The sequence below is a fragment of the Gekko japonicus genome, unplaced genomic scaffold, assembly GCF_001447785.1.
Source record: "Gekko japonicus isolate JY-2015 unplaced genomic scaffold, Gekko_japonicus_V1.1 scaffold2153, whole genome shotgun sequence".
Classification (NCBI taxonomy): domain Eukaryota; kingdom Metazoa; phylum Chordata; class Lepidosauria; order Squamata; family Gekkonidae; genus Gekko; species Gekko japonicus.
In genome coordinates, this window is record NW_015172069.1 from 153,777 (window position 1) to 175,585 (window position 21,809).

Here is a 21,809-nt window from a genome sequence, read left to right on the forward strand (position 1 = left end):
GACAAGATGCAGGCTCTGGGCAGTGTGTGAGTAGTGTGAGTACTCACAGATCCAAAGTTATACAAATGATCAAAACAGTGAAACCAAAGACAACTCGTAAACAAACGTAAGTGGTGAAATAGCCAACAGATGGCTGCCTGATGACCGTAGTTGGCACACAGGAACGTATGACAGGAGATAGTCCGTCAAATGCAAGTTACTTGAGAGTGAGTTCCACTGGAATTTGGGAGACTTATTCCTAAGCAAATATAATTGCAACTAAAAGATCTTCTGATCTCCTAACTCTCCTAACGTAGTGTTCTGAATATACAAAGGTAGTGTTAAGTGCTGATGTTATATTACTTCTTTCACAATTCCACTTGTGTTTCTAAGGGCACCATGGGCACCGAACGAGGAAGGAATAAAATATAGCAATAAATGACAACACACAATTGATAACTGGAGAAAAACAGGCCCCATGTTACATAAGAATGGGCATTCAATAAAGCTGTACAGTGTGAAACCGTAAAAATTACTAAAATGGTGTTAACTTTCCTTATGTAATGAGGCCTTTCACCCATACAGTGTAAACTGAATCTGATATTGGCCTCTCCCAGCTAAAAACAGCATCTTTGGCCATTTCATTCTTGACCTAATGCGTGTACCTCATGTAAATTGCTGGAAATGTGAGAAGCAGAACATCATGTTAGGGTTTCAGTTGACAAAATATGACTAAGTTATACAGAATAAATGAAAGCACACACGAAGAATCTGAGACTGAAGATACTTAAGGGCTAAAGTACATGATACGTTTGTTTACGAGTTGTCTTTGGTTTCACTGTTTTGATCATTTGTATAACTTTGGATCTGTGAGTACTCAGACTACAGTATGTTCAGTTACAAGGTTGTGTGAATAACTTACCACGGGGGGTTCTTTAGGGTCAGAAAAAAGACTGGTGGGACAGCAGGAGATCCCTCCTCTACCTATCATCAGCAAAATCAGTGATTTTAAAGCCACATTCTTGGAGCTGATGTGTGACTCTGATCAAGGTGGTGAACCAGGAGACAACTCATACCCAAACGCAGGGGTCATTTCCTGCAGGAGCGCACAGGAGTGGAGCTCCGGCAGTAAAGAGCCCAGGGGGCGGGCACATGCAACAAGCCCCGCCCCCTGCTCCCAGCAGCCCTCAGTCAGAGCAAGAAGCAGCCAGGTCAGTTGCAGAGTTCCCCCCGCCCGCCCCCGTCCAAAACAGTCCAGTGGCACCTTTAAGGCCAAGTTTTATTCAGGTACAAGCTCTCCCTCCTCTGCAAGGGCAGATCTGCACCCCCCCCCCCCCCAATAGCTAGCAATTCAAAACAGTCCAGTGGAGCCTGAGCAGTGGGTGTTGCCTTCTGGCACACTTCCGGTGATGTCAGGGGGCGTGGCATACGCAAATGAGTTATGCTAATGAGTTATGCTAATGAGCCCCTGCACCTCTTTTTCTACGAAATGACCCCTGCCCAAATGTATTGTGTAGTTAAGCACTTAGACAAGGCCTGATAACACAATTCATCCTGTGGTGTGATTTTGTGGGGTTTTTTTGCATTGAAGCAAGTGGCACAGAGAATTAGGTATCCTCATCACGGAGCTGAACCTGATCCTGGGCCGCTTCTGCAGCAGGACTGACTTTCAGTTCTTCTTACGTCAGTGTTTCTCCTCCCACTCCATCCCTAAACACTATGCAACGCAAAGGCTTGGATCCAGTGCAGTGTTCCCACTAACAGAAGGATTTCCACCTCTGGAGCAGAACTTTCTCACTGCAGCCTAAAATGCCCCCCAAAACACCAGGTACAGCATTTTGAGGGGCATTTGGGGCTGCAGCAGGAGGGGGAAGTGAGAAAGTTGTGCTCCACAAATGATTTTTCTTCTATTCACAGAAACATTCCTCTGTATCTAAGCCAATGGCCACTCGAAAGGGAGTGGGTGAAGGGCATAAGTCCTCCCTTCCGTTTGCGTAGCATCTCACAAGTCTAACTGGTACCTAGGAGTCACCAAGGCTTGTAGTTTATCCAGGGGCCATTTCGTAGAAAAAGAGGTGCAGGAGCTCATTAGCATAACTCATTAGCATAACTTATTTGCATATGCCCCACACCCTGACATCATTGGAAGTGTGTCAGAAGGCAAAACCCACTGCTTAGGCTCCACTGGACTGTTTTGGATTGCTAGCTATTGGGGAGGTGGGGGACATGCAGATCTGTCCTCGCAGAGGAGGGAGAGCTTGTACCTGAATAAAACTTGGTCTTAAAGGTGCCACTCGACTGTTTTGGATTGCTAGCTATGGGGGGGGGGGGAAACGCACAGATCTGTCCTCACGGAGGAGAGAGAACTTGTACCTGAAGGCGGGCTATGGGGGGAGGGCTCTGCAACTTACCTGGCTGCTTCTTGCTCCTCGTGGCTCGACTGAGGGCTGTTGGGAGCAGGGGGTGGGGCTTGTTGCATGTGCCCGCCCCCTGAACTCCTTACTGCCAGAGCTCCGCTACTGTGCGCTCCCGCAGGAAATGACCCCTGAATTTATCCATAGGAGTGACTTGGATATCGCATGTGCAGGTGTGTGGGTTTTTTTTACTGTTGTTTTATTTTACGCATTTTCATTTTAAAAATGCCATACAGATATGCATACTTTTTTAAAGCTTTTTAGCTATGTAGTAAGCTCAAGGACATAAAGTGATGTATTATAGTATTTGCTATCATGGGTGTACTACTTATACACCTATGCTCACACAAAATGTATTTGTACGTCTGCGGAGTGCAAATACAGTTCTAGATTAGATACCTGCATTGTGTGTGTGTTTGCTTTCTCCTTAACTGAGGGAAATAAATATAATCTCAACATACACGAATCTCGTCCAGTGTACACAATCCAAGGACATAGTCATATAGCCCTAGAGGTTTTCATGGGTTAGAGACTTAAGTACTTGCATTTTCAAACAGAAGAAAAGACAGATGTAACTCATCAGTAGAGAAGTAACATCTGGAAATATAACCATAAGGCTGGATCTAGTGCGGGGACATTGCAAGGTCTATGCAAGGATTTCCAATCTTCCTGGCGTTCCCCTCTCCCCAGCAGCTATTTCCATTCCTGGGAAACTTTAGTCCTGAGACTGTAGGATCTGTGTGAAATAAGACCCCCATATCCTGGGAGGATGCAGTGGTGAGGGAGAAGGGGGCGGAATTGCTCCTTCCATCATCTTTTGTCAGTGGAGCACCAGGGCTATTTTTGGGCAGGATCGCACAGGAACGGCGTTCCAGCTGGCTTCAGAGTTGGCCACGCCCACTACAGCCAAAACCTCTGCGTGCCTGGCTACAGAGGGAAGGCCTGGAGAGCGACCCCCGGCGACTCTGAGGCGGGCAGGCCAGGGCCCCCCTGGAAGGATTGGGGAGGCATTTAAATGCCTCCCTGTGCCTTCCCTAGCCTGTCCAAGGGCTGGCTTGCCCGGGCTCCCCGCAGCTGCAGGGCCCCCGAGCAAGCCAAGGGAAGGCAGTTTAAACTGCCTCCCCTCCAAGGGCCGGCTTGCCCGTGCGCCCCCCAGGCAAGCCAAGGGAAGGGAGTTTAAACTGCCTTCCCTTCAAGGGGAGGGGCACGCCCAGGTAAGCCAAGGGGTGTGACCTAATATGCTAATGAGCTGTGCTGTCAGGTGTGGCCTAATATGCTAATGAGTTCCTGCTGTGGAGCTCCATTCACATAAACTAGGGGGGTGCAATTTTATTGCCTTCCCCTTCCCCAATGCAGTCTCCCCACCAACATCACCAGGAATAATCTCCCCACTACAGCCCCATAAATATACTTTACAAAGATTGGAAGCAGCTGCTGGGTAGAGGTGAAAGCATGGAAGGCTAGTGACGGTTCAAAAGCAAAAAAATAGAAGTGAGGGCCTTGCCTCCTGACTCTGCAGACATCCAGGCTCAGAGGTTCACCACTCACCTCTGGTTGCTGGTGGGGTCACCGGGGAGGGTAACAATGGATAACTTACAAGAAATTTCAGGAAGAAGATGTAATTAACAGAAACCCTTAGGAACATTGTTTAAAAATGCATTTAAGTATTTTGATTTATTAGCTATATGGAGGAAACTGGCCCGACTGGTGAACCTCCTGATGGCACTGGTATTTCTGGCCACTGTGTGATACACAGTGTGATACAGAGTGTTGGACTGGATGGGCCTTTGGCCTGATCCAACATTGGCGTCTCATATGTTCTTATGTAAACAGCATAGATTTGAAAAGGATTATACTTATTTTCTAAGCCTTGGGAGCTATATGCTAGAATTGAGTTTATTTTTGGTCTCTAAAACATTATGTTGTTATTTAGTGGAGAAGCATATTGGAATTAATGTCTGTGCTGATTAATTTCACTGCAGGAGGGGAAAAATAATAGTTGGAGATTTGATAATTTTCTATTCTTAAATACAGTTATGACACAAATGTTTTACAAAATTGACTTTATAATTTTTTTTAGGATATGTACCTCAAGTGACGTTTCTTCTATAATTACCTGGGAAGCAAGTAAAGCCTATTTGAGAGGCCAGTGCATTTGTGTTGGAAATTACAATAATAAAGAAAAGAAAAGAAAGCAGAGAAAGAGCATACACAGAAGTACAATGAACAAACATTCTGGATACTGCAGTTGCAAAAGAGCTGTCTAGAGATGCTAGATAAAGAAGAAACTCAAAAAGAAAAGGCTGTTTACACAAAAGAGATTTTTTTTTTGAGTTTGGTAATAAAGTTAGTAAGCTGTTTAGCCAATAGGTTAAAGAAAAAGAGAGCAAAAGGAATTATTTGGGGCATAAAATTAAACGATGGTACCTTGATTACAGAAAGGTATAACACTTGAGCTTGAGAAATTCTATAAAGACCTCCTAGAAGCCAGATAAAAAGCTGCTGAAAGATGGCTGATAAAAGATGTATTTCCATAGATATGGAAATCCATGGAAATAAGAACAAGAAAAGAAACAAGGTCTAACATCAAAGTTACAGGAGGATAAAAGGATGTAAGTAGATAGTAGGAAATGCTGGTGGCCGCCTGAGGGGGAATAAGGAAGGGAAAGAATGTTTTTTTCCTGAGGTCAGATAGATCTAGTTAGATCTCTGTGGTCGCACAGAGCAGCCGAATGTTGTGTATTTCATGTTGTGGCAGTATATAGTAAGGGTGGACTACTAGGTATTATTAACTGGCCATAAAAATGTATTTTATTTCATTCAAATATTATTTTATGATATCATTTACAGAGAATTACTAGTTCAGTGTTTTCATGGGCAGGAAGGTGGCATGGTATATCTCGATCTCATCAGATCTCGGAAGCTAAGCAGGGTTGGTACTTGGACGGGACGGGAAGACTCTGCAGAGGAAGGCAATGACAAACCATCTCTGCTACTCACTTGCCTTGAAAGCCCCTTGCTGGGACCACCATAAGTCAATTGTGACTTTATGGCACTTGTCAAACACACATACAGTGTTTTCATAAACAGAATTGCACCCTTTTAAGGCCATTGAAGTCAATGGACTTGGAAGGGTATAGCTGCTTAGTATTAAAAGGTAAAGGTAAAGGTTCCCTTGCTCGAAAGCCAGTCAAATCCGACTCTAGGGTTGCGGTGCTCATCTCCGTTTCAAAGCCGAAGAGCCAGCGCTGTCCGAAGATGTTTCCCTGGTCATGTGACCGGCATGACTAAACACCAAGGTGCGCGGAACGTTGTTCCCTTCCCACTGAAGTGGTACCTATTTATCTACTTGCAATTTCTTGCTTTCAAACTGCTAGGTTGGCAGGAGCTGGAACTGGAGACGGGAGCTCACTCCGTCATGCGGCACACTCGGGTCTCAAACTGCTGAACTACCGACCTTCCACAGCCTGCAGTTCAGCGTCTTAACCACTTGAGCCACCGCAGCTCCTTGCTTAGTATTGCAATTGCATTATTAATTATAACTATTATTTATAAATAATTATAGTATTATATGGAGAAAGGGGGAGAAATGCTCAGGTGCACATTTTTAATTAATTGAAATGTATGCATGCTTAAAATCACTATAGTTCACCGTGAAACTAGAGTTTACAAAAATGAAAATAACCAGATAGTATTTCTTTTCTTCTGCTAGTGAAGTGGGTCAAAGCCTGCCAGGATGCAATCCTGCCCTTCACCTCCCCTACCTAACCCTGCCCAAAGAAAGTTAAAACACCTACAGTCTTGTCCCTGCTGGACATTTTGATAGTCGTCATAATTTGACTGCTGTTGATCGTACTGAGATTGCTGGTCATAGTCCTGGGCTTGTTGATCTTCATACTGGGATTGCTGGTCTGCAACTTGGGCACGGACTGTGGCAACAAGGCAAAGAAGAAGAAATAAAGCATTGTCGTGAGCTCTGTTAGGTCGCATTGTTGTACCAGGTCTACGAACCATCAAGTGGTTAAGGGGCAACACAGATCAAAGTGTTTATTTATTCAAAGCATAGTATCCGGGCATATAACGAAGATTAGTTCCAAACAATTAGAAACACATGATGTCACAGAAATAACCCACAATAAAATGTCAGTGAAAAAGCAGACTTTAAAGCAGCAAAGGACTCTATAAAGACATCAGTCTTTCTCTTCCTTCAAACGTAAATGGGATGGTTTTCACTTGCCAGCTATAAAAGGAAGGACAAGCTATTTCGGGAGATGGTATGCCAAAGCCTCGGTGCCCTTACAGGAAAAAAAGGCTTTTTTCCTACCAGCGCTATCTGTCTTCCATCAGATGCTGGGAGCAACTGAAGCAGAGCCCCCAAGTATAATCTGGCAGGCTTTGAAGTTGTGGATATACCTCCTCGTCTGTGTTGTCTGTGTTCCCCCAGTTTTAAATCCACGGGCAATACAATCCAGTCTAAACCCATTAGAATCAGTGGGTTTAGACTGACATAACTGTACGTAGGATCAAAATGAGAGTTAGGTGATTTACTGGGTTCATAACACTTACATTCAGATCTCCTGGAAAATAACTAGTTATACCAGGAAATGTGCTTGGGACCAGTGTTCCCTCTAAGCTGAGTGAGTGTGAGTTAGCTTACAGTTTTTTAGTCTCCGGCTCATGCATTTTTGTCATAGCTCAGGAAGGATGGGGCTCCAGAGCAAACTAATTGATGCAGTAGCCAAAATGCTCGCTCACAACTTTAATGCCAGTAGCTGACAAAGTAGAATTTTTGCTCACAAGACTCCATAGCTTAGGAGGAGGAGGAGAGGAGATTGGATTTACACCCCGCCCTTCACTACCCAAAGGGGTCTCAGAGCGGCTGACAACCTCCTTTCCCTTCCCCTCCCCACGACAGACACCCTGTGAGGGCGGCGGGGCTGAGAGAGCTCTTGACAGAAACTGCTCTTTTTCGAGAACAGCTCTTCTGAGAACTACGGCTTGCCCAAGGTCATCCAGCCAGGTGCAAGTGGAGGAGTGGGGAATCAAACCCGGTTCTCCCAGATCAGAGTCCCTGCACTTAACCACTACACCAAACTGGCTTAGAGGGAGCATGGCTTGGGACCTCAATTCACATGCTATACTAACTTCTTTCCTTCTTTCCAGTGATTACTGTGATCATTTTCTGACTGTCTCAGAGAAAGTTCGCATAACCTCCACTTAAAAAAAAAGAAAAAAAGAACACATGTTCCTGATTTCTGTGACCCCGTCAATCATTTTGAAGGTGGAAGGATCTTGGAAACCATCAAACATACCCCAGCATCATTCTACGACTTGCACATGTGTATAGTATTTCTAGGTTAGAGTAATGTGAACTTCCTCATAGAGTATAATTATACCAGGCAGAGCCTTGCTCATTTGCTCGATAGAAACTCAAAGGTTTTTGGAAGGTGAAGGCCTAATCCCATATAGGAGTGCAACTCAAAACATGACGATCCTTGCCTGATTAAATAATCTCGTTCAACATCTGCCTTGTTTCCATCAGTAGAAGAAGAAGAAGAAGAAGAAGAAGAAGAAGAAGAAGAAGAAGAAGAAGAAGAAGAAGAAGAAGAAGAAGAAGAAGAAGAAGAAGAAGAAGAGATGAGATTGGATTTATACCCCACCCTTCACTTGGAGTCTCAGAGCAGCTTACAAACTCCTTTCCCTTCCCCTCCCCACAGCAGACACCCTGTGAGGTGGGTGGGGCTGAGAGAACTCTGACACAAACTGCTCTTTTTCAAGGACAGCTGTGCCAGAGCTTGTGACTGACCCAAGGTCACATCAGCAGGCGCAAGTGGAGGAGTGGGGAATCAAACCCGGTTCTCCCAGATTAGAGTCCGTGCACTTAACCATTACACCAAACTGGCTCTCCAGAAGCCAGGCAGAGGCTTCCACCTTTTTGCTCCACAATCTGCAGATGCAAAGATCACAGGGTTTTCCCCTTGTCCCCGTACCCCACAGCTGTCCTTTCCAACCCTGTGAAAATTTATTCCCAAGCTCATGGGACTCACGTGATCTAATAGTCACTTGGGTCAGGAGGATTCAGTGAGGAAAAAGGAAGGGGGTGAAATCAGTGCAGCTCTGCTAATGGAAAAGAGGAGAGGGTGATTTCCCCCTTTCTCCTTCCCTGGGCAGCCTCGGGACTCCCGTGGCTAATAGACCACATGGGTCCCACAATCCTGGGAATAATCTTTCCTGGAGTTGGGAAAGATTATTGGGAGGACATGAACATGAGAATGATTTGCAGCCATCCGTGCCTTCCGCTGATGGATTACGGGATCCAATCCAGTTACTGGTATTCAGATTAATACTACCACTGATCGTGAGAATCCCATTCATCTATCACAGCTAATAGCTGTTGATCGACCTCTTCTCTGTCAATCTGTCTTACTCTTCTAAAGCAATTTGCGTAAGGGGCCACTACTACACTTTCTCACAACAAATTCCACAAGTTAATTACGGTTTGTGTGAAACAGTTTCTTTTGTCTACTCTGAATCTACCGTTAATCGGTTTTCATTGGGTAACTCCACATCCTAGCGTTCAGAGGGAAAGGAAACTTCTCTCTGTTCACTTCCTCCATACCAATAATTATTTCATAAACCCCACAGATTTTTTATTGAAAACCTTAAAAGCCTTCAGTACTTTAGTCTTTACTCACAGGTAACTTTTTTCTAATCTCTTCATTGTTTTGGTTGCCCTATTTTGACCTTTCTAGCTCTATGATATCTTTTTAGAGTTGGGGTGGCCAGTCTTGTGCACAGTATTCCATATGCAGGAATACCTCAGATTTATATAAAGGCATCAGTATACAGACTGTGTTATTTCAGGTCCATTCCTAGCAATTCCTAACATGGAATTTGCCTTTGTTCCACTGCTGCTGTGATCTGAATTGACATTTCATGACCCTAGACCACTGGAAGAAGACTGTGCTGGAGTTGGACTCTGTCACTAGATCTTAGTAAGTCCTTATGAAAATTAGAAGAAGAAGAAGAGAAGAAGAGATTGGATTTATACCTCACCCTTCACTACCCAAAGGTGTCTCAGAGCGGCTGACAAACTCCTTTCCCTTCCCCTCCCCACAACAGACACCCTGTGAGGTAGATGGGGCTGAGAGAGCTCTGACAGAAACTGCTCTTTTTCAGGAACAGCTCTTATCAGAACTACTGCTTGCCCAAGGTCATCCAGCCAGGTGCAAGTGGAGGAGTGGGGAATCAAACCCGGTTCTCCCAGATTAGAGTCCGTGCATTTAACCACTACACCAAACTGGCTCTCACAAATTAGCTGCCAATGAATCAAAAGCTTAAAATCTAAAACAAGTTCACCATAGTGAATCTGTTCTTCTTAAAGAACAAATTCATATTATTGTACTGAATCCATCTGTTGAAGCTTTCTGTTTTAGGACCTGGCAGAGGTCATTATTGCTTATCAAAAGGAAACTTTGTGTAAACTATGTACAACTCTCCCTGAAATAGCTGCACGTAATACCGTGGTATTTCTCCATCATAAATTGGTTAGAGATGGTATCTTAACTGAAACAGTTCTCAGTAATAGTAATGTAGTGCATTCTACATATCCTGCATCAGCTACACTAGCTCAGTGTCCATCGTATTTATTGCTGTCTTCGTAAAAATAGCATGAACTGATGTAAAAACCATCCAGTTTCATATGTATTTTTTATTTGTTCAAAGTATGAAGGAAAAATGAAGATGACACAGATAAGACATTTGCACAATAACAATATATGTTGCTGTGGGAAAAACTAGCACTGAGTTTTTGTCCTTTACCAAGAACTGGGTTTTGTCCAGTTTCAATGGCTGCAACATCCATTCAGATTTTTTTTGTAGGATCAGTCAGGTAAATATGAATTGATCTAGTATTGACAAGTCTCTTGCAACAGATCTCCCTTGTATCACCTGTCATAAATATAGAAATCCAAGGATTTCTATGTGCGGTTGCCAACAGAAGTCTAAGGGATATCTTCACTCCAAAAATTATGATGGCTGTCCTTTATTTCAGAATTTTTCCATTCCATGGAATGTTACAGAACAGATGCCCAGGTGGTATCCTGCTCCTGTTCAGACACCTGTCTTTGTATGACTGAAGATCACACTTAAGTTGGGAATTCCAGTTCACTGAAGTCAACATGAGTTGTTCATTGATTTTAAAGGAACTGACAAAGACTGCATTCTGCTAGAACGAGGGAATCATAACAAGGGAATCTATTAACACCCATTGTAATCATCTATTTCTTTTCACTGTCAGTTCTGCGGCTTCCAATATTCACAGTTCCTAAATTATAGTTATATTAACAAAAGGGCCCGAGCAATGGAACTATTTCTTGATGCCTTCTAAACTGAAGGAGCTGCACAAACGTGATTCTTTCTGATCCACTGTTACATCTAGGCAACGGGGGTAATAAAATTTGAATGCCCTGACATTGGAGTGGGACAATGGTGATAGGGAGGGAAAGGCAAATACCTGTAAAGCCTTGATTAGTTTTAATGAGGCATAACAAACAAAATCACTGTAAAGATTTTTTTGGACCTTGGAGGAGCTGGCCAAAAGCTGTATGTATAGGAAGTGAAGATCTGTTAAAGTCTCCTACCTTGGTGGTATGTTAGGGTGATCACTAGCACTGGTATCCATAGTGGTATCCATGCCGTCCTGCCTGTTCCCATCTTGGCTGGAGTTCGGCAGCATGTACCAAGCGACAGGCGTCTAAGGTAAGGAGGCACCTGTCTTTTGATGACTCTTATATAGCAGAAGTGTAGACTTTGGCTCAGTTCCCAGATTGTTTCACAAGTTTCTCAAGAGGTGGGGCTTCAGAGATTTTAGCAGGTGCTCAGGTAAACAGATGATGCTCTTTTACTCTACTAGGGCTTGGCCAAATGTATTTGCATTTGGGGAGGAGTATTTTTCCCCCTACATTTTTTTTCTTCTAATAAAGAAACTCAGAGGAAACAGAAATGAAGTATATTGCTCCCTGGGGCGAATGCCCTTCAGTTGTTTCCATAGCCATGGAGCAGGACCTTTTAAACTGATTTTGAATTAATATTGTTTAATTCTCTTTGATGCAGGATGTGGAATGGTATCTTTCATATGTGTAAGTCACATTTTTGCAGAAGGGATTTTATGTTGGTTGTTCTGCTTTCGAGAAGAGCGTGCTAACAGAAGGCTACGGTGTTTCCAAATGGACAAGTGGGCTAGGATTATTTCCACAATATTTAGTCCTTTTTTAATTAATCAGGAGTGATCAAACAACATTGTATACAATAACATTTAACACACACTAAGGATAACACCAGTCCAACAGACTATAGATGGAGATCAGAAAATAAAAGAAAAAGAATTTTTCTGCTGGCAAAGGAGCTGCGGTGGCTCAAGTGGTTAAGACGCTGAACTGCGGGCTGTTCGAGACCCGGGTGCCGCATGATGGAGTGAGCTCCCATCTCTAGTTCCAGGTCCTGCCAACCTAGCAGTTCGAAAGCAAGAAATTGCAAGTAGATAAATAGGTACCACTTCGGTGGGAAGGTAACAGCTTTCCGTGCGCCTCGGTGTTCAGTCATGCCGGCCACATGACCACGGAAATGTCTTCGGACAGTGCTGGCTCTTCGGCTTTGAAACGGAGATGAGCACCGCAACCCTAGAGTCGGATTCGACTGGCTTTCGAGCAAGGGAACCTTTACCTTTACCTTTTAAATGCCACACAGGGGAGGAAGCCAGTCCACGCTTCCTTGACAGGATGTTCCAGAGGGTGGGCACCCAAACTGGACAAGCCTAGCTTCATGCCAGAATGGTTCTTACTGTAATAGAAGGGGGGGGAATCAAAAGCAGAGCCTCAATTGCCTATCTTTTTGCATGTGGTTGCATATGTTTGAGAAGCAGAGTTGGGGAGGGGAGGTGCCTCACTGGTATATAATGCCATAGAGTCCACCATCCAAACCATCCATTTTCTCCAGGGCAACTGATCCCTATCGTCTGGAGACCAATTGTAATACCGGGAGATCTTCAGGCTACACCTGGAGGCTGGCAACAGAGAAGGCACTTCCTTACGGAAGACATAGGAACTAGTGACAACCAGGGTTCCGTCTAAGCTGTGGAGTCTTGTTAGCAAAAGTTCTACTTTGTGAGCTACCAGCATGAAAGTTGTGAGCGAGCAATTTGGCTACTGCATCGATTAGTTTGCTCTGGAGCCCTCCTTCCTGAGCTAAGCCAAAAATGTGTGAGCCGGAGGCTAAGAAACTGTGAGCTAGCTCACACTAACTCAGCTTAGAGGGAACACTGGACTGACAACTTCTTAGTCCCGAATGCTTAAATATTCATACATTTTCAAGGATTTCATTCAGCTCAATCTCCCCTGCGTTATTGCCCAACTGGTGGAAGTATCTTCCCAGACTACCTTAATTTTAGATGTAGTATATGTCTATGTGGTACATGTAGAAATAAGAAGGGTCTCACCCCAACTTTCCCTTTCCCACATCACACAGCAGACATATTTAAGCAGTTCTGTACCTTTACAAAATGTTATTTACGACAGTTTCATTGTATTAAGAACAATGTAACTTCTGGACAGTACTCTTTTATTTTATTTTTTTAAAAAAAACAGGCTCGTGTATTTATTTTTTTAAAAAAGCTGTTACCTTTACCAAGTTGACTCAGTTCGTCAAAATGTACACAGTCCATGCATGTATGCTGTTCCTTAAGGGATTCTGATTATGCTTAGTGAATTTGTTTAGACTGGGAAAGGGTGGTAAGAAATAAACCTCACACATCCCTCTCTTGTCAAGGCAACAGAAAGTAATGTTTCCTTTGTACACCAGTCAGCGGTATAATAAATATGCACTGTACATAAGAATAGCTCAGTAGGGACCATCAATCACATTTTGCTGCATGAATCACAACGCTGGGAAAACCGGTTGGCTGGACTAGGGAGTTATACAGGATATCGATCAGAAGAAATTTGTCCCAGACAAATTTGTCCCCTGTCACGAATGACTCTCCGAGAAGCGGGGTATTACACTCTTACAAGTCCAGTTGTAATTATCTGGATGATTATCGAGCAGGGGGGGAGCTAGCCAAATAGTTACATATGAGCAATGCTTCTGATTTCAGAGATGTCCAGTGAACAAAATTCACATCACATTGATGAATCTCGCGCAATTGTATATCGTTACAGCTTTATGTCGTCAGGCAGGTATACTATACATAATTCACTAATGTGTCTGTGAGCCCATATTGCTCAAAGTCAAATGGCAAGACTTTTTCTGGATCTCTCCTCTGAAAAACTGCAGCAGCGCTTTCGACTAGACTAGCTCTGCAGTATTATGGAAAGTTATTCCACTGTAAGCCCACTGATTTCAAATGACTTAAATGGGTGTACAGAATTGCACTGTGAGAGCAAGCTCTAAGAATGGATAGCTGTCTGATGCATAAAAAAAGAGAAACAAGTCAAGAAGAAAGCTCACAAGAAAGCTTCTTTTTGATATGCTAGATATGCCACTAACTGTATGAACTGCACCTACAGGTAGGTTTGCGTGTAAAAAACCCCTTTTTGTGTAGAATAAGCAATGCAAGGTAGATAAATTATTTGCATTATTTAATCAGCTTTTCTTTTAATTTTTGCTGCGTGAAGTTATTAAATATATTATAGGGTTTGATTGATTTTAATAAGAGTTGACTTCGAGCGCCGAAGAATAGGTTCTTTTGAACTATGGTGCTGGAGAAGACTCTTGAGAGTCCCTTGGACTGCAAGGAGATCAAATCAGTCAATCCTAAAAGAAATCAACCCTGACTGTTCCCTGGAAGGCCAGATAATGAAACTGAAGCTCAAATACTTTGGCCACCAAATGAGAAGGGAGCACTCACTGGAGAAGACCCTGATGCTGAGAAAGATTGAAGGTCAAAGAAGACGGGGACGGCAAAGGGTTAGACAGTGTCATAGATGCAACGAACATGAAATTGAGCAAACTCCAGAGGATGGCGGAAGACCGGAAGGCCTGGCGTGATCTGGTCTATGGGGTCGCAGAGAGTTGGACTCGACTGTGTGACTGAACAACAACAAAATATTCTCTAGGCGTATATAGAGCAGCTTTTTTACCACATGTAAGAGGATGGCATGTAAAAGGGCGGTTTCCATAGGTAACTCAATTCTAGACAAGAATTTGAGATGAAACGATAGAAGTGCTGGTACAAAACGCAGCTGATGCGTGGTTCTGTGCTTGGTATATTTCTGTCTTTCCCTTTATTAACAAAACAGCTACAATTTTGCACCTCTGTCTTCTGTGGCCATTTACAAGACAACAGGACTCCACACACCCAGTGGGAATCTCCTCTGGTGTGTGTGGGGGGAGGGAACAACTTTGGTGATTCTCTGACAGTTCTTGGGGGTCCCCTGTCCCTAGAAGCATCTTTTTTGAGGAGTGTTTTGGTCTTCAGCTGGAGGGGGATGTGGGGAAGTCCTTGTCTGCCAATTGATACCCTATTTGACACTGGGGATTTTGCACTGGCAAACCCAGTGAGATAGGAGTGGGCCGTTTCCCACCACAGCTGCACCAAGACCCACGAAATAGCAGGGATTCACTTTAGTAGGCAGTGTTACACCATCTCTTGAGGATACAGCCCTTAAGCTTGACCCTGTAGAGCTGAGACTTACAAATCAGGCTGTAAGGTTGTCAGCGCTTCCAAAGAGGAAAATCCCACCACAGACAGGTAGGTAGCCATCTGAGTCTGTTGCAAGTTATATATATTTGAAAACGTTTTCCATAAATTTATACAAATGTTGGACTTTTAGCTACTGGGAGACTTGCATTTATAAGAGTAACTTAAAATTAAATTAAATTAACTCCCCAAGGTTTTAGATTAGCCACGTGTAATCCACTGGTCAGAACAATATGAAAAGTTACTCAAGGAGAAAAGGTTTCCACGGTGCTTGGGAGTGATTCAGGTGATACTTCACTCTTACTTCCTACTTCCCCATATTTTACAGTACAACTCAACACGTCTGTGAGGTCAATCACTGCAAAGCTCATCATTTACAGAAATATGTCCATTAAACCATGAAGACTGAGCACATTACTGAAGGGATCCCTGGGGAAGGAGGAATGTGCCTAACAAGGGTGGTGTAGGAGATGATATTGCAAGAAATGGAGCACCGCTGTACAGTGTGATGTTTTTGGACACCAGTTATGCCACATTGTAAGCAAAACCAACGCATCTGACATGCCCAGCTGATGCCATATTGCCCAGTTATGCCACATTGTATGCCATCTGACATGCCCAGCTGATGCCATATTGCCCAGTTATGCCATATTGTATGCCATCTGACATGCCCAGCTGATCCCATATTGCCCAGTTATGCCACATTGTATGCCATCTGACATGCCCAGCTGATGCCATATTGCCCAGTTATGCCACATTGTATGCCATCTGACATGCCCAGCTGATGCCATATTGCCCAGTTATGCCACATTGTATGCCATCTGACATGCCCAGCTGATGCCATATTGCCCAGTTATGCCACATTGTATGCCATCTGACATGCCCAGCTGATGCCATATTGCCCAGTTATGCCACATTGTATGCCATCTGACATGCCCAGCTGATGCCATATTGCCCAGTTATGCTGTGATGTTTTTGGACACCAGTTATGCCACATTGTAAGCAAAACCAACGCATCTGACATGCCCAGCTGATGCCATATTGCCCAGTTATGCCACATTGTATGCCATCTGACATGCCCAGCTGATGCCATATTGCCCAGTTATGCCATATTGTATGCCATCTGACATGCCCAGCTGATCCCATATTTCCCAGTTATGCCATATTGTAAGCAAAACCAAAGCATCTGACATGCCCAGCTGATGCAAATATTCATTCTGCCAAATGTTTGATGTTTCCAAATTATTTTAAGTGATCCTTTTATGGCATTCAATTGAATTCCAAGCTATTCATATGAGGCAAACAAATTCCTAGCAGCTGTTGTCAAATCACATGACAACTTTTGCAGTAACAGACTTTCAATTCTTCCATGTTTTCCTGTGGAATAAGGTTTATTGTGCGATGAGGGTTTGCTGTTTATGACTCTGGTTGCAAAAACAGTAAAGACAATATATAAATGAGGCAAAACAATGCTAAACAGGCCCATAGCTATGGTGGGGCAACCCAGCCCCCAACTTCCTGCCAAGGCCCCACAACTTTCTAGGTGGCCCAGCCCCCATGACTCTCTGGGCTGCCTGGAGGACTCGCCACCACCACCCCTTGTCTTTCCCCACCCGCCAGCAGCCCCACACACCCGCCTCAGGCAGCCTCTGTTTTTGCTGCCCAAGGACAGGTTGGGTGCTTCCTCCTCACCTGAGGGGGGGTGGCATGGAGGGAAACCCCCTCAGCTTTCTTCTGACTGCCAGACCCCTGCAGTGGCTGCCTGAGCAGCACACATGTGGAGAGGGGGGCACAGTCCCCAGGGCCTGGCAGGCCTCTCCAGCACTCTCCCTCACATGCTCCCTTCCCGGGCTCCAAGCAGCTGTTCCCTAGTGTCTGGGGAGTGGCGGCCAATGGCTACAGCTTATGTAGCAGCAAGACCCGAGCGGCATGGGGAAGGACAGAGCTGGGCTGGAGCCAAAAGGCTGTGCTGCTCCAGGACTTCTTTCAGCACTGGGGAGAGAAAGTTGGGCAGAGAAGTGTGCGAGAGACACCTATGGAGGGAAGGGAGAGCCGGGCGGCTGGAAACAGGCAGGGGGGGCACCAGAGAGAGAGAAGGGGGCAGGGGATGCTGGCTGCACTGGACATTCAGGGAGGGGGCTTGATTGCACAGGAGAAATAATTAAATTATCTAAATCAGCTAAGCACCCCCTGAGAAATTTAAATCCCCCCTGACTTAGAAATTCCTGGCTATGGGCCTGATGCTAATTCATAAGGAAGATGAAGATTTGACAAAGATTGACACTACAAGCATGGACAGCTTCGAAAGGGAATTAGATAAGCATATGGAGCAGAGGTCCATCAGTGGCTGTTAGCCACAAGGTATAGATAGGGACTCTGGGGCAAGTGATGCTCTGTCTTCTTGGTGTTTGGGGGGGGTCAACAGTGGGAGGGCTTCTAATGTCCTGGCCCCACTGGTGGACCTCCTGGTGGCACCTGGTATTTCTGGCCACTGTGTGACACAGAGTGTTGGACTGGATGGGCCACTGGCCTGATCCAACATTGGCGTCTCTTATGTTCTTATGAACTAAACTCTTTGTTTTTTTTATTTATAATTTTTATTTTATTTTCAGTAAGCAATATACAAATCCAATACAGAAAACTAGTAATTCAACAATTACAGAATAAAGTGTTTTCATATCCATAAGAAATACAATCACATTTCCAACTAACATAATCATTGTGTATAACAAGACTATACAACTGTAATCCCTTGAAAGTATCTACTTAATGCTTTATGGCATAAAGAGGTATGGGTACTGCTTGGGCACAAACCACACTCTTTGTTAAACCAAGTTTTTGAACTATTTGCGGGGATATTAGCACAGTCATTAAACTTTATTCTTCCAGTGCAGCAGCTATTCATGTGTGGAAGCAGGCTTCTATCTGTTCGTCTCTTTATGGATAAGGAATGGTGTGTACAAAAGGGTGGTATGACAGCAGTTACTGGTGTGGGGTCTCTGCATCACTCTCTCAGAAGTAGACGTGTAGTAATATGGTGCCGTTAAAGCTGAATGTGCCTACATCCATATAGAATAGTTCAGAAACAATTCACAGATACACATGCATAGCAGTGCAGAGGCAGCCCATAACAATATCCATGTGTCTTGGGACTAGGGCCAATACTTACAGATTAGACTAGATTGATAAATGTAAAGCTAACATTAGAAGAAACCCCATTAATATAACTAATCTTTTCTGGATTATGGCCCCCAAAGCTTTTATTATGTATGTTTGTGTACTTATTATGTACTGTTATGTACACTGGCTTGAATCAGCACGAACAATCAGAAAACACTAGTTGATATGTCATGCCCACTTCAGTTCTCATGCCTTGGAACAAATATCTGCTAAAATTTAGCCTCATGGTATCTCAGGGTCAGATAAGTATTGTAATCTGAATAGTTTTATAAAAGAACAGTTGTTTTAGTTCAAATAAATAGACGACTATCTTTTGAAGAGACAATGTAAAGCAAACAAAGACATTGTTTGACCAATGGTCCCAATCCAGACAATTAGGAACACCATCTTTTGTCTGCCCATCTAAGAGATACCCCCCCCTTAATAGAAAGGAGTCCCCTATTCTGCCGAAGTTAACAGTGCCAACTCCTGTTGAACATTTTGCATAGGACTCTCAATACCACATATACCATGAAAATGCTAGTTACTTAATGGATTAGTAAACATGTATAGTAATGTGAAAACATGATTTGCTCCACTGACTGTGCTTAGTCAAGCCAGTATCCCAAAATGAGACCTTGTTAATTAACCACCATTAGGGATGGGCACGAACCAGGAAAATGGTGGATCATTGGAGTTTGTGGTTCTTTTGATTAAATGAACCATGAACTATGAACTTACACTAACTTTTCTGTTTCCTGAAGTATAAAAAAAACCCAGTTGAATCCGACTCTAGGGTTGCAGTGCTCATCTCCGTTTCAAAGCCGAAGAGCCAGCGCTGTCCGAAGACGTTTCCGTGGTCGTGTGGCCGGCATGACTAAACACCAAGGTGCCCAGAACGCTGTTACCTTCCCACCGAAGTAGTACCTATTTATCTACTTGCAATTTCTTGCTTTCGAACTGCTAGGTTGGCAGGAGCTGGGGCCAGAGACGGGAGCTCACTCCGTCATGCGGCAACTCAGTCTCGAACTGCTGAACTACCGACCTTCCACAGCCTGCAGTTCAGCGTCTTAACCACTTGAGCCACTGCAGCTCCTGTATCTCTGTACAGGACTGTACTATTAGCAGTTGAGACTGGTTGGTACGCAGGGTTGCCAACGACAGGTACAGAAATGCCTTGAAACATAATGGCAGAGCCGAGGGATGCCAGCCTGCAGGTGGGGCCTGGGAATCCGCCAGAATTGCAGCTCATCTCCAGACTACAGAGATCAGTTCCCCTGGAGAAAATGGCTGCTCTGGAGGGCGGACTCGATGGCATTGTACCCCACTGAGGTCCCTGACCTCCCCAGGCTCTGCCTCCAAATCTCCAGGATTTCCCCAACCTGGAACCGGCAACCCTACCCCCCCCCCAAACACACCAGTGGCCAGAATGGACCTGGCCACCCAAGCAGAGCCTAGAAGGGGGGGTCAGAGGGTAAGGGCCTCAGCAGGCTATAAGGCCACACAGCCCACCATCCAAAGCAGCCGTTTTCTTCAGAAGAAGTGGAATGAATGCTTAAATAAATAAATAATATATAAATAAGCAATCTACGCAGTCCGGAGATCAGTCGTCATTCCAGGAGCTCTCCGTCCCTGCTTGGAGGACGGCAGCCCTAACATCAGCCTTAGGGTTTCCCTTGCTCGAAAGCCAGTCGAATCCGACTCTAGGGTTGCGGTGCTCATCTCAGTTTCCAAGCCGAAGAGCCGGCGCTGTCTGAAGTCGTTTCCGTGGTCATGCGGCCGGCATGAGTAAACACCAAGGCACACGGAACGCTGTTGCCTTCCCACCGAAGCGGTCCCTATTTATCTACTTGCAATTTCTTGCTTTTTTTAAAAAATAAGTTTTTATTGTTTTTGTTAATAACATTAACATTACATACATCAAATACTTTTTGATTCTAAATTAATAAGGATAATTACATACATTCTTAACATCTATCCTCGCCATACAGCACTAGTAAGTCACCATGAGTCTGACTATTGTAGATTACCTTCTATTGCCTATAAATATAACCTTTTATGATAGATCTGCTTAGCAGGAAGAATATCCCTCGTTACCATGTAGTCTAACACAGGGGCCCAAGTCCTAACAAATTTGGTGTAGGTTGGCGTGTTACTGTTATTCGCTCTCATCAGGGAGTCTGTAATTTTTGCCATTATAAACTGATCCAATTTCTTGCTTTCGAACTGCTAGGTTGGCAGGAGAATACTCAACTCTTATTTTTTATAGTTAAAACTAATTCATTAATGACATTTTCAGTAAGAATACAGATAAGCAATTGCAATTTTAATGGCCGAGTAAGCAAAGGATGGAATCTGTAGTGTGCCTTCATTAGTGAAAATTGCTTGAACTGCTACCTCCATTATTGGGGAAATAAAGAAAGAAAGAAAATGGAGGTGAAACTACATCCACCTTGTGGGAGTTAAATCTTCCTTATCAGCCAATAGATGTATATAAAGAGAGAACTTGAAGTACCCGTGTTAATACAGCTGAACTGAATATTCAACAGTGAAATGCGTTTCTCTCATATTGACCATCTGATTAAAAACAGAATGGTGGCAGTTAAAATGTTTGTTATTTTGCAAGCAAAGTCCTCATGAACAGAAAGAATGAAAAAATGGTCCAATGATTCAACGTATTGCAAAAAGTTAACTGGATATACCAAGATACAAATTCTAGTTAGTGGATACTTTTACATGCCAAGGCTACTTAAATCTGGTACTTGTGTTCTGACAGCCTGGGGGAGGGAGTGGTTTGAAACATGCCTAAACAATAAAATCAATACTGTTTCCATAAAATCACATCAGTTAAGCCAACAGCATAGCCCCGAAAAATCCAAAAATCAGTTAAGTCTTCTGAAAGAATAGGGGCCTCCCCCCAAAGAAAAGGAAAATATAGCCCAATATGGCAGTTTTGGAGGGCAGATATAATAAAGTATCATACTCTAATAGAACATGCAGATGCTCATATCATACAATTGAAACCATTGAACGTATGATTGTGGAGTGCCCTAGATTCGATGAGTTGTGGGCTAATTTAGTCACCCCTTGACTTAAAGATATGGAACTGCTAAATGTGCAAGCCCTGGTGTCATGGCTACTATCAGATACCAATGATCATGTCACCTTCTCAGTGGCAAAATTCATAGGTGCACTAATCAAATATAAGAGAAATAATACTAAGGTATTTTAAAATATTTTCTTTGGTTCTGATTTCTGCTTAAGGTGATAGCCATATGAGCAGCACTAGATAGATGATAGATGATTGAATAGATAGATAGATAGATAGATAGATAGATAGATAGAGACAGATAGATAGATAGATAGATAGATAGATAGATGATAGATAGATAGATAGATGATAGATAGATGATAGATGATTGAATAGATAGATAGATAGATAGATAGATAGATAGATAGATAGAGATAGATAGATAGATAGATGATAGATAGATAGATAGATAGATAGATAGATAGATAGATAGATAGATAGATGGATGATAGATGATAGATAGATAGAGATG

The 21,809-nt window shown here is 43.6% G+C and overlaps 1 protein-coding gene across 1 annotated transcript in view; it reads right to left on the minus strand.

Moving 5' to 3' along the window:
• LOC107118487 (mucin-5AC-like) overlaps positions 1-21,809 on the minus strand; it is a 120,210-nt gene that overhangs the window by 60,662 nt on the left and 37,739 nt on the right. The window contains exon 2 of the mRNA XM_015420840.1: positions 6,191-6,322. Within this exon, the coding sequence (XP_015276326.1) occupies positions 6,191-6,322 (132 nt within the window). The remainder of the gene's footprint in view (positions 1-6,190; positions 6,323-21,809) is intronic.